Source organism: Ruditapes philippinarum, unplaced genomic scaffold (assembly GCF_026571515.1).
Source record: "Ruditapes philippinarum isolate M1 unplaced genomic scaffold, ASM2657151v2 ctg2755_1_1_1_1, whole genome shotgun sequence".
Taxonomy (NCBI): Eukaryota; Metazoa; Mollusca; class Bivalvia; order Venerida; family Veneridae; genus Ruditapes; species Ruditapes philippinarum.
In genome coordinates, this window is record NW_026856087.1 from 14,866 (window position 1) to 27,776 (window position 12,911).

Consider the following 12,911-nt stretch of genomic DNA (forward strand, 5'->3'; position numbering starts at 1 on the left):
CAAGAAACAAACAATCAACTCAAACATATACATATACATGTATACTTGAAGCTAATTTCCTCCATTAACAAACATATCATGGAAACTATCATATCCAAATAGAAGATGACTTACTATACTTAAACATATCGGAAATCACTTTAATAACTACTTAACTTGTGCATAATCGCATCATATAGGTTATACACGCCAAGCGTCATTAAAATATCTCTCCAAAGTAACTAACACACTAAATCATATTCTGTTGCCACTCAACTGAACCAGCTCGGGAGTTGAAGTAGTATTTAAGGTAGTTCCTCTGACTGACCCCAGCGGATGTCACCACATTTCTTCCATGGGTCCGATCACCATCAGCCAACTGTCTTCCTGGGCGCCATTCACCAGGTACTAAATGGTTATGCTCGTCCTCTTGGTCGACGGCCAGTCTTGCAATGGCAGGGTACCGTATGCTGATAAGGTTATGCAGTGTGACACATGCAAGGATTATCAAGTCAACGGTTTCAGGCATCTGGTTCAAGCAGCCAAGTAGGCACTGAAACCGCATAGCGAGAAGACCGAAGGCATTTTCTACCACTCGTCTAGCCCTGGACAACCTAAAATGAAAGGATGGTGATGGTTTATAAGAACAAATTTCTGATTAAATGCATAGCTATTTTGCCAATAGTAATTCAAAAGATTGTCTAACCTGTAATTGAATATGCGCTCCTCGTTGGTCAAGTTGCGTCTGGAGTATGGCTTCATCATCCAAGTTCTCAACGGGAAAGCGTCATCTCCAATGAGGAAGTATGGAGTGTTCATGTCATCGCCAGGCAGTGGATCCGGGTCCGGCAAACCAAGGTTGTTTTCTTCTAGCATGGTTCTGAGTTCAGTGTTATTGAATAGCTGGGCATCGGATGCACTGCCATTAGCACCAACGCTTACCCAGATGAATTTGTAGTTTGCGTCTACGAGTGCGAGTAGTATTATGGAAAAGAAGCCTTTATAGTTATAGAACAGAGACCCAGAGTTCTTCGGGTTCTTTATCCTCACGTGCTTACCATCAAGAGCCCCGCAGACATGAGGAAAATTCCACTTGGTTCGGAAGTCATCTGCAATCTGCTGCCATTGTTCAGCAGTGACGACGGCTGGCAGCACCTCTTCAGAGTACTCCTGTATTATAGCATCCAAAACTTCAGGGACGAATTTACTTATTGTGTTACTTCCCACTCGGAATGAGTACATCAAGTCTGAATACGAGGCTCCAGTTGCGAGATGACGAAGAGTGACCGCCAACTTCAATCCAGGCTCCAGGGCTTCAGTGAAATAGAGATTGAACAATGATAAGTAATAACTAGCCTACTATGATACAACGGTATTAAAATTTCTTAAATATAAGTGACAATTGCACAGAGCTGTAGAAGTCAAATGGTTGGAAAAGTAATTCGATGACTAATTATTTCAGAAATACGTGAAAATGATGGGGATCGAACCCATGATTTACCTGAAGTTGGTGTTCTTTTTCTGAATTCTGGGTGATATGCGATCAACAAGCTCCCCAAACATATCAGCGTCTACCCTTGGGAAATTTTTGTATCCTTTTGGGTCCTCCCTGTTTAGCTCCTGTAGCAGTTGCTCATAATCCCCATACAGTGGTCGTCGTGCAAGCCACTGCTTCATCCATATTTTCCTGCGCATTTGTCGCCTACGTCTATGCCTACGACCCTCAGCCTCTTCCTTTTGTTCCAACTCTAGCACAGCAATGGCCCTGTCTCTCTGGAGCTCTAACCATCTGGCCCACAACTGCAACTGCTCAATCTCCATAAATATTTATACTATGCTTGACACAACATATACTATGAAGTTTCAAGATGAAGTGATAATGATCAACACTGTTTGAAGTTTTTATTCTAAAAGTTTTGGTACACGACTGTTCACGACCTTCTACGACTCGAGTACGACCATGACGATCTGGTCGGGGAAAGATCTGACACCGATCGAGCAGAGATCCATTAGGTCGAGTTGAGATCGTGTAGGGATCGTGTAAAGGTCGGGATGATCGAGCGGAAATCGGAAAGGTGGTCGGGTTGACGTCGTGAAGGAGTCGTGAATAATCGTGTGGGAATCGTGTGTGATCGACAAGAGGTCGAGAAGAAGTCGTGTATACGCCTTTAGTCGAGCTTGGTCGGGTCTGATCGGGGAATTTGGGTGATCGGGATGATCGAGTTGATCTGATCGGCAGTGGGAACCCAGCTTAAGTCATTACGTCACAGTTTACTTTTCGAAATATAATTCTGTAAAAAGTTTTTACATTTTCAACATGATGTACGCAGAAATTTATCTATATTTTTGTGCAAAATTTACACATTACGGAGTTAATTCCTTTCGATGTTTAAGTTATGATTTTTTTTCATCAGCATTTAAATCAGGGTAAGACCCTGTTCAAATAAAGTTCTTTAATTAAACTGTAAAGAACCTTTACATATGTTTGGTATATGAGAAAAAGAAATACAATATCATATTTATATAGGTTCATCATTTTTATCAATAAAATGATATCATTCTCATTTTTTATGTATTTAAAAATTGCAGCTTTCTTATTTTTGTGTCAAAGTGATAGTAACGAGAGCTTTACGACACCCTCTTGGCATCCGTTAATAATTGGGCATGTTAACGATTATTCGTAAATTACGAGAGCTTCAAGCTAGAAGTGAAAACCTTAACGAGAGGCTTGCGATAGTCGTTATGCTAACGATAGCTTCGAGATACTAACCCCAGACCCATAACCGCCAATTTTTCATTTTATTAATTTTCTTTTATTTTATAATTAAAAATAAGTTAAACGATCTTGGAAAAAGATGGTCAGCTAAGGAACATCAATTTGTTTTAAACTATATCGAATTGAATCTGATATTAAAACGGGAGTGAAATTTCAAACATTTCTTTATCAATACACATCGGGAGCAAAATGACCAGTATACGCACTTTGCGGATTTGTTTTGTATCAAACAAATAAAAAAAGAACAACACTAATTTTTTGTAGATTATATCTCAACAGTCAGTTCTATCCGGCCAAATAATTTTTGACAAGATTCTTTCAAAAGATTAGCAGTTTGTTTTCCATGGCAACCAGATCTTTAAATCGAGAAAACTCTTTAAACAACTTTAAAAGTTGATCAACCAGGGAACATTTGCTAATTTAAAAGATTTCATTATTATGATATACGCCGAGTTCACAATAGTTCATCTTGTACGCTTTTCATATATGTACACATATGCTTTTATGTGTGGTGTTGTACCGATTTCTTTACAAATATTACATAACTTGATCCTCTATTTTGAAGTAAAAAAGATAAATTAGTTTATTAACTTTATTTTATTACTAAAGATCTGCTTATTTTGGAAAGAATTGTTCTACGAATTTTATAATAAGGTGCGACATAAACCCAACACACAAAAAAACCATTAAACTGTATAATTGATGTTACGACATAAACAAGGTTTTTTATTGAATTAAACAATATATTTGAAATAATAAGTAAATGTAGCAACATTTATATATAACAAAAACACATTGAGTTGCTCCTAGTAGTAATAAACGTCTGATATATCGTCGAATAAATTTGGAAATTATATGTATACATGTAATGCGATATTTTTCAGGATGTTAACTGGATTTAACCATAAATACAATCCGCTTATGTTTGACATTTATTTCACGTCATATACAAAGGTTAAAATTCCAGCAAAAGTCTACATATTTTCTGATCACCCCTCGAATACATGTTTTCTGAATTTAAGTCAACCCTTTACCTCATATATACGCGAAACAACACACTTTCGACCCCCCCCCTTTTTTTAGGCCTGAAATAGTGAAAAATGTCCTATTTGGGCCCCAAACACATGTTTTCGTTTGAGAAATGTTGCTAAAAAAGTGAGCACTTTTTCGGCGCCGCCCCCCATCCAAAAGATACATCAGAAGGTTGCCAGAAGGGTGATGTGCCCCCTTCTGTTTGGGGGGTTTGAAGGGGGCGGAGTCCCCCTCATCGTCAAGAAAATTTTGGACTTGTGAGAGGCTTAAAATGACCCCAGGTCGATCATAAGGTAACGTGTAACCAACGCTGAAAAGCCTTTGACTCTATTCCAATCCCTTGAGAAGCTGCAGCACTTTGAAATAAATTTTGATGGAAAAAATCGAGGCAAAATAGTGATTTTTGGCAATTTTGAGATGTCCCCTCGTTGCCATGGTAACAGGAAATTAAAGACTGAGCATGTCGTTACAAAGGCAATGGTCCAGTCAACATTTGTGCCAAGTTTGATTAGTATTTAAGCATTTTTCATAGTTTCATAGCAGTTAGAACTTGTAAGAGGATGCTTTTCAGTGAAAATGGCCATTTTTCACAATATGCTCATGGGGGAAAGGGTTAAATATTGTTTACCCATTTAAGCAAAACAATAAATTGTATGTATAAGTTGCACTGCACTAGAAGTTTTTGTGTATTTAACAGACATTTGTAACATTTCGCAACAAGAGTATTATGTATTTTAGAGATTCTGGAGTCCAATTACAATGGTGAAGATTCAACCGAAATAAACAAACCTCGTAAGTGATCTTAGAATGTTAATTTTAAAAATGAATATGGAAATTTGTTTTATTTATTTGCTGACGATATCGTTGTATGTTACATAAACTTAACTAATTCAGAACGATGGTAAAACGAGTCCTTTTGACTTCCTTTCGAAATGTAAATTATTAGGGTACCATTTTCCGGGTCATTTATACTGGTGTTATGTAAGGAAACATGACTGTTTCCAAACAAATAATGAATTACTTTAGAGTAAAGTTCTTGTCATTTACTTCATCTTAGCAAGTATAGAAAAAAAAACCGTAACGTTTCGTTATTCGCCAGTTTAGTTTTAATACGTAAAATTTCTGAATTAGACGGTATTTTGAATGAATATTCCTTTAAAAATCTGGAAACAAAATGATCCCTCGGAAGCATTAATCACAACAAAATTACAAGAGAATTGCACACTCATTTTGATTGAGTCTGTACATGAGGGACATTTAACAACTGTTAAATATGTATTTTACGGAGTCAGGAGTCAATTTACAAAACTGAAGATGCAGTAGAAATAAACAAACAAAGTGATCATAGAATTTTACTTTTAAATAAGAATATCGAAATTAAGTAGGACAGTTTGTTTTACTTATATACTATCGTTGCATAAACCAATTAAATTCAGATTGGCAAATTGAGTCCTTCCGTTTTCCTTTCGGAATGTAAATTATTTCGGTTCCGTTTCTAGGCCATTTATACTGGTGTCATTTGAGGAAACATGCAGAAGAACTGTCTTGTCATTTACTACGTCTAAGCAGGTATTAAAGAAGAAAAAGTAATATTTCTTAATTCACTAGTTTAGTTTTACTAGCCTAAGGGTAAATTTCTAAATTAGAATGATAAGTCTATTTCCAGTATAGAAATAAGAAAGAAAATATAGCGTTCGCTAGTGGAATTTAGGAAATTATTTCGCAAAAGAAGACTCATAATATTAATTTCTGTATCATATAATATATAGGTCAATCACATTTATTTGATAACAATTGAATTAATTCAGAATATTCCAAGAATATTTTCTTCGTATTACTGACTATTGAGACAGAAATCCCAACATACAAAGTAAACTAAAAGGTAAATACATGCTTTTTCATGCAGACGCCGGCGTGTAGCCTTTACTTATGACGAATTTGTGCATATTAACTATATAAAAATGAAGAACTTTATAAATGATCTAAATCCGTTTGCAACATACAATTTCCACCAAGCCAAGCATATTTACATGTTAACACGATGGCATTTTTGTAAGTGGAAATTTATTCCAAATAAATCATTGTAACGTTTTAAATTAATAAGTCCAAACATTATTTATAACAGATATAATAAATATGCGGGACTAATAATCCAATGGTCAAAAGGCGCACACAAAAGTCGTCTGTTTAGGGTATCATTAGACGACTTTTTCATCTGTTATTTCAATTTAAACAGCAGCGTGTTAAAGATTAAATTTTATTACCCCTGTATTACATAATCTTACACAATGTGTATTGTACACTCCCTTTTGGATTAGCCAGGCGGTTAGTGTCAAACAGATGGACCCGCGACGCGGATGTTTGTTTCCAGCTATAATATCATTCAACCGGGGCATTTCAGTACCATGACATACTTAATCACGTACAATTATGAAAATCGTAATTTTAGTAACTTTTATTATAATATCGATTTCATCAATGTTTATTGATTTTGAGAAGAGACAATTAGTGTGACTTGCATTAAACTATTAACAGGTGTTACGAGGAACCGGATACAATGTCAAAAAAATAACTATTTAGAATATATTTATGTGACTTAAACATGATCTGCTTTGCATCACAGTCAAATAAAGGATAAAATCGGGTAAACTGAACACAAAAATGCATTAATACCGTGTCTGTTTTGACATTTTTCAGAATGATAATTAACCTCGATTTCATAAAAAAAATATCTTTTTATGAACTATTTCAACAACAAATTAGTTGACACTCATTTGAATAATAGATATAATTCCAAATCTTTTTTAAAAAATCTCAATGTCATGTCCGTGACCGTAAGGGGAAATTCTCAAACAATTTTCTTTTCCATGCCTTTGTATCGCAATCTTGGCCACAAAGCTATAAATGAAATAGAAGATATTTGTTTGTTTGTGTGTAAGATGAAATTTTATTTCATCGAGTGGGCTTTCAAAACAGTATTCTCACGAGTGGCGTAGCCACGAGTGAGAATACTGTTTTTAAAGTTCACGAGATGAAATAAAATTACATCTTATACAACAAACAAACAAATTTTCTTTTTATTTTATGCTTAAAAACAAGTTAAAACGAAATTTCCTTAATATTTACGTTAATATTAAAATCTGTTTTCCCCATTGAGAGCCTCAAAAAAGTCGAATTTCTCATTAATTACAAGAAGTCATGGGCTGAAAAATAAGTTCCACAATCAACGTTGAATGGTGGTGATAATATTCATTTTATTGATAAAATATGTCGGATTGCTTGTTTAAATAAGAAAAACAAACAAACTTAGTTGGAGAAAAAGTCCAACCATCCATCCATATTTTTGTTACTGACTGCGAATTTATATTAGACCTTGCTTTGTTAAATGTAAGCGGCCGCCATTTTTAAAGTTGTGTATTTCACTGGAGGAAAATAATTGTGTTTGATTCAGAGGGATATCATTTGGATTTCTTAGTCATACACCTTTTTAAAAGAAAGAAAACTTATTTGATGATTGTAACAGACAATAAATAAGTGTTGACAGATGTGTAAACATTCAAAAAAGTGGATGGGAAATTGGAAACTTTGGAAGCCTTACGAACGCTGGGTTGTTTACATATTCTTCGACTGAAAGCTGCCATTGCTTTTCAAGTTTTCATAAAGCATACGGCAGTTATTGCTCGTAGGATACTTAAATATTCCCAAATGTCATCAAGAGTAGTTTTGCATGTGGAAGGAATGATTTTTCAGACTGTAAAAATGAAACAAAAAATTAAAGAGACGATATTTGGTGATTGGTATTTTGAATGAATAGAAGTAACATACTGTAAGTTTTCTTCTCTTTATTACTTTTGACATATAAGTTATTTATCAATTTCACTTTTGCTTTTTTGTAAACAGCCTGACATTGTCGGAATAGTCAGAAAAAATAAAATTGAGGTACCACATGGGGAAAATCTTAAAAAAGTAGTTTCGTCATTGAAAATTGTGAATTTATATTTTGATAATTTTCACTGTGAAATTATCAAATATAATTTTCACGGATAAATCAGTAATCCACTGAAAAGCATAAAATAATCTTTTCTATTTTGTTAAAAGCTAATTTATATAATTTTCTACCTTTTACCTTAAACTAACTCGGAATTGTCTATGAACTTCTTCTATATTTTTATGTTATGCTATGCACCTTTTGCCTTATGCAGATTGCGCATGCGCGGGAAAATACTACTTCCCATTGATTTTTTATAGCAACGGACCGCGGTCTATAAAGGTCTGTAAATAAAATGACTTTTAAATGACCTTGACGGTCAAATGATTGAATTTTGCTTATATTTTTTAAGATTGTCTTTATTTATGGAATTGATTCATGCCTTATACCTTTAATTTTCTTTATTGTTTCAACCGATTATTTGTTTTCTTAAAAAAAGTTTTTTAAAAATGTCGCGGGTTGCCCGCCCGGCGCTGGCTCTTGTTTTTGCTCACCTGTCACAAAGTGACAGGGTGAGCTTTTGTGATCGCTTTTCGTCCGGCGTCCGTCCGTCCGGCGTCCGTCCGTAAACTTTCACTTTAAATGACATCTCCTCAGAAACCACTAAGCCAATTTTATCCAAACTTCACAGGAATGTTCCTTTGGTGGTCATCTTAAAAAATTGTTCAAAGAATTTAATTCCATGCGGAACTCTGGTTGCCATGGCAACCGAAAGAAAATACTTTAAATATCTTCTTTTAAAAAAAACCAATGAGCTAGAGCTAAGATATTTGGCATGAAACATCTTCTAGTGAATGTCTACCAAGTTTGTTGAAAAAAAAGCCCTGGGGTCAAAATTGGCCCCGCCCCAGGTGGTCATTGATTTTCCCTATATGCATATAGTAAAAACTTATAAAATCTTCTTTTAAAGAACCCATAGAGCTAGAGTTTAGATATTTAGCATGAAACATCTTCTAATAAGTGTCTACCAAGTTTGTTCAAATAAAAGCCCTGGGGTCAAAATTGGTCCCGCCCCAGGGGGTCATTGATTTTTCCTATATGCATATTATAGTAAAAACTTTAAAAAAAATTATTTTAAAGAACCAAAAGAGCTAGAGCTAAGATATTTAGCATGAAACATCTTCTAATAAGTGTCTACAAAGTTTGTTCAAATAAAAGCCCTGGGGTCAAAATTGGCCCCGCCCCGGATGTCATTGATTTTCCTTATGTGTGTATAGTAAAAACTTAAAAAAAATCTTCTTTGAAAAAACCCAAATAGCTAGAGATTAGATATATAGCATGAAACATCTTCTAGTGAGTGTCTACAAAGTTTGTTCAAATAAAAGCCCTGGGGTCAAAATTGGTCCTGCCCCGGGGGTCATTGATTTTCCTTATTTGTGTATGGCAAAAACTTAATAATCTTCTTTGAAAAAACCCAAATAGCTAGAGTTTAGATATTAAGCATGAAACATCTTCTAGTAAGTGTCTACAAAGTTTATTCAAATAAAAGCCCTGGGTTTAAAACTGGCCCCGCCCCAGAGGTGTCATTGTTTTTAACTATATGTGTATATTAAAAACTTAAAAAATCTTCTTTTAAAAAACCCAATGAGCTAGAGGTTAGATTGTTAAGCACGAAACATCTTCTTGTGGGTGTCTACCAAGTTTGTTCAACTAAAAGCCCTTGGAATAAAATTGGCCCTGCCAAAGGGGGGGGAGGTCATTGTTTTTCATTATATGTGTGTAGTAAATACTTTATATCATGCAACGTCTCCTAATGGTTGTCTTCCAAGTTTGTTCAAATAAAAGCCCTAGGGTTTAAACTGGCCCCGCTCCGGGGGCCTATATACAGGTGAGCGACCTCAGGGCCATCATGGCCCTCTTGTTTTATTGTTGTTGTTGGTGGTGGTGGTGGTGGGGGTGTTGAAGAATTGATCAACCTTACAGAACATGGTTTGTTACCGTTCAATTTAATCATTCTTTTTCTTATGTCAATTATGATACTTCAAATTCTGCACGCACTTCATTTTTTAACATGTTTCTAGATGATGACGATGAACTCTGGCTACGGACAATAGAAGACATTAGAAAATTAATTGAATCGGGAAAGCTGCCAAGCCAAAGTGTACTTGACGAAATGTGTCAGCATTTCGGGAGGAACTCCGAAGAGATATTTGTCACATGTAAGGCAATTTGTGAACAAATCAAATCGAAACATGTCGCTATTGCATATGTTTGGGCTGCTTATACAATTCAAAACAAGGATAGAATAAGTTTTGTAATTATTCAAAAGCGCCAATCAGAAGGTGACAATAGTAAAGAGCCTCTACATTTAGAATTTGCATATTCATTCGTCATCCAATACGTTGGCGATTTTAGCACAGAAGGCTCTGAGGTAATAAGGAAACAGACGTCAGTTTCAGAAGGATTAGATGAAATGTCCTATCAAACACTTTATAGCTGTATTTCAAACCACTCTGAGGATTTGATGAAAAGACACAAATTCTTATCCATTATATCTGCATGCTCAAATCGATCAAAAGGATTTGGTGTTTCATGGAATTTGCTGCCAGAAAAATGTATTGTCTTTTACGTCCAGAAAAAGAATTACATTCCAATCGATGAAGAACCTTTTGAAAAGTATTATGACGGTATTGCTGTCGATGTAAGAGAAGGAGTCTTTATTCCCTATGGACGTACAGCTAGAGTAAAGCTTGATCCTGTAAAGATGGGTTGTCAAATACGAGGCGATATTTATAATAGTCAATATGTCGAAGGTACCCTTGGCTGTTTTGTAGACCATCCTCAATTTGGAGTTTGTGGATTAACATGTGCACATGTTCTTTTAAGCCCAGATGAGTTGCAGCAATTAAAAACAACTTATAGCGGTTCCTTGAAGTGGCCATTGCACGATATGCACAAAAATGTTTTTCAGCCTGCCGATCTGAATTCTTCTTCAATAGGACACACCGTTCAATTTATCTACGAAGAAGGTTCTAGCTCAAAATCTGGAATGGAAGTGGCTCTGTTCAAAATCACAGACAGACAACCCAAGTCTGCCGATTTTCCTGTTCCGACAATTATTTCGGGTATTGACATTTTTGTTGGTGATATTAACATAAGATTAAACACATTTATTTACGCTCGATTGCGGAACAATTTCTAGCTCCTTCAAAATTCGCTTCCTGGCCCCAACCAGGACTTTGTCATAAGAAGAAGCATGTTCGTGACCCGATTAAGGCTCGAACCCATAATCCCTGGGTTGATAGGCAGATCCCTTAATCACTAGAACACTGCACGCCTAAAGGGGGATATGAACATTGAGTCTTACATCCTAATTTTATTAGTACCTTTTGTTTTCATGCATTCTATTGTTCAGGAAATAAAGCAAGCTAGATATCAATCGTTATTCACAAATTTGTAAACTGATGTGATTTCAAAAATTTGTTCACATTTTCATTTTAAGAAATATGACTATTTTTGTAATTTTATGAAATATATGGCTTTATTTCGCACGAAAGTAAAAATATCAACATCGTGTAAAATATATTAGGGCTTAAGATCGAAGATATACTGTTATATTTACATAAGAGACTGAATGCGACATTATATAAAGTACGTGTTTATAAAATGAAGTGTGTCAGTTTAAAAAAAATAGATTAGTGTTAGATAATTATGATCTTTATGTTTTGCTAGTAGTTTCAGTTAAATTGTTTAATTAATAACTGTAGAAATGTTCTTTATTCTAAAACGTTGTCCTCTTTCTTACAGCATCAAGCGTAAAAAATATTCAGTACGACGGTTGGCGCTTATGTAGCACAAACAGGCTTAATAACAAGAAGAATATCGTGACAAAATTTGGATCCAAAACCGAGTTTCGTCATGGAACTTTAACGTTTGACAATACCGCAGTTAAAAGTCTTGAAAGCTATCCACTTTCTTTTGGATATGCAGTTATAAAACTTTTCAAGCAAATTGAAGTTAAAGCATATGACCTGGCGTTTGCTGGCCATGGCGATTCAGGGGCCCTTGTGTTTCTTGCTGACAACAATTCTCAACATACATGTATAGGGATTGTAGAAGGAGGTACGTCTTACGGGACGGCTGTCGTCACTCCAATAGTTCCTATTTTGGAAGAATTGAAAGTGCATTGTTTAAAAAGTTTTGATTCAGAAACAAATTTGACAAATATAGAAAACCAAATTCAAAGCATGCATGGTGATATTCAAACCATTAAATGTAACTTACAAAAGATTGATAATAGTCTTCAGATGATCGCACAATCTCTTTCTAATAATCAACAATAGCAAATTATCAATTTAAACAGATTTGCGTTTTAAAGATCTACAGGTATACATTAATATAATTGTTTATTATTGAAATACGCCAGTAAAATAATTATATTTACCTTTATATCTTTCTTGTTCCAAGGGAAGTTAATACAGAACATATTTACATATTATACTTCATCAGCTTTAATTGTAAGAGTTAATTAACTATTTGAAGTCTGAGTTGTTTGTAACAATTCTCATACTAATTTGCTTTTGCAGAAACGGTTCCGCATTTACATTGTTTATTTACAATATTTCATAAATGATACGAATGTTATAGAATTATCTCATTGTTCGCTGTCTGGCCTATGGCTATGACATCTTTGTATGTCACTGATAAATGTGTTTTTAAAGTCGCTATATGAGCTACCAAATCCATATGAATGTTATACTTTTAAGAAGCTTTACTGGAACTTGAATAAATATTTAATTTGAAATACATAATCTTAGATAAATACAGTTAGATACATGACTGTAGAAGGCAGTCGTCGCAATCGATATAGCTATCAGATTAGGTTACCAAAATGCAATACTCTCTGTTTAATTAAACACAACGTCTAGATGAAATTTAAAGCCGATGAACAATACGCATAATACCACATAGAGCTTGTCTTTAATGCCTGTTGGATCATGGTCCATTAAATAAAATATAATATACATGTATATAATATTACAGCTAAAATATTAAATAATGTGTCTATTTATAAAGTCCGATGCTATTTGAGGAGCTTTTGCAAAGTTTTAAAGAAGTGTGATTTTAGAGTCACTGTGCAGAAATTTAATGTGAAAGATAATAATAACAAAAAAGAAGATTCTAATTTTTGTCTTT

General features: G+C 34.6%; 1 protein-coding gene across 2 annotated transcripts; it reads left to right on the plus strand.

Annotated features, from left to right (window-relative positions):
• Window positions 1-3,413: 3,413 nt before the first annotated feature.
• LOC132745368 (uncharacterized) lies at window positions 3,414-12,320 on the plus strand. Of its 2 annotated transcripts, XM_060734273.1 has the most exons (3): window positions 3,414-4,579; window positions 9,797-10,840; window positions 11,523-12,320. In XM_060734273.1, exons 2-3 carry the CDS (start codon window positions 9,889-9,891, stop codon window positions 12,056-12,058), a joined length of 1,488 nt encoding a protein of 495 aa, XP_060590256.1. In that variant the 5' UTR covers window positions 3,414-4,579; window positions 9,797-9,888; the 3' UTR covers window positions 12,059-12,320. The 2 variants fall into 2 exon arrangements, with proteins under 2 accessions (XP_060590256.1, XP_060590255.1); XM_060734272.1 differs by lacking the exon at window positions 3,414-4,579 and having other exon boundaries at window positions 9,478-10,840.
• The last annotated feature ends 591 nt before the right edge of the window (window positions 12,321-12,911 follow it).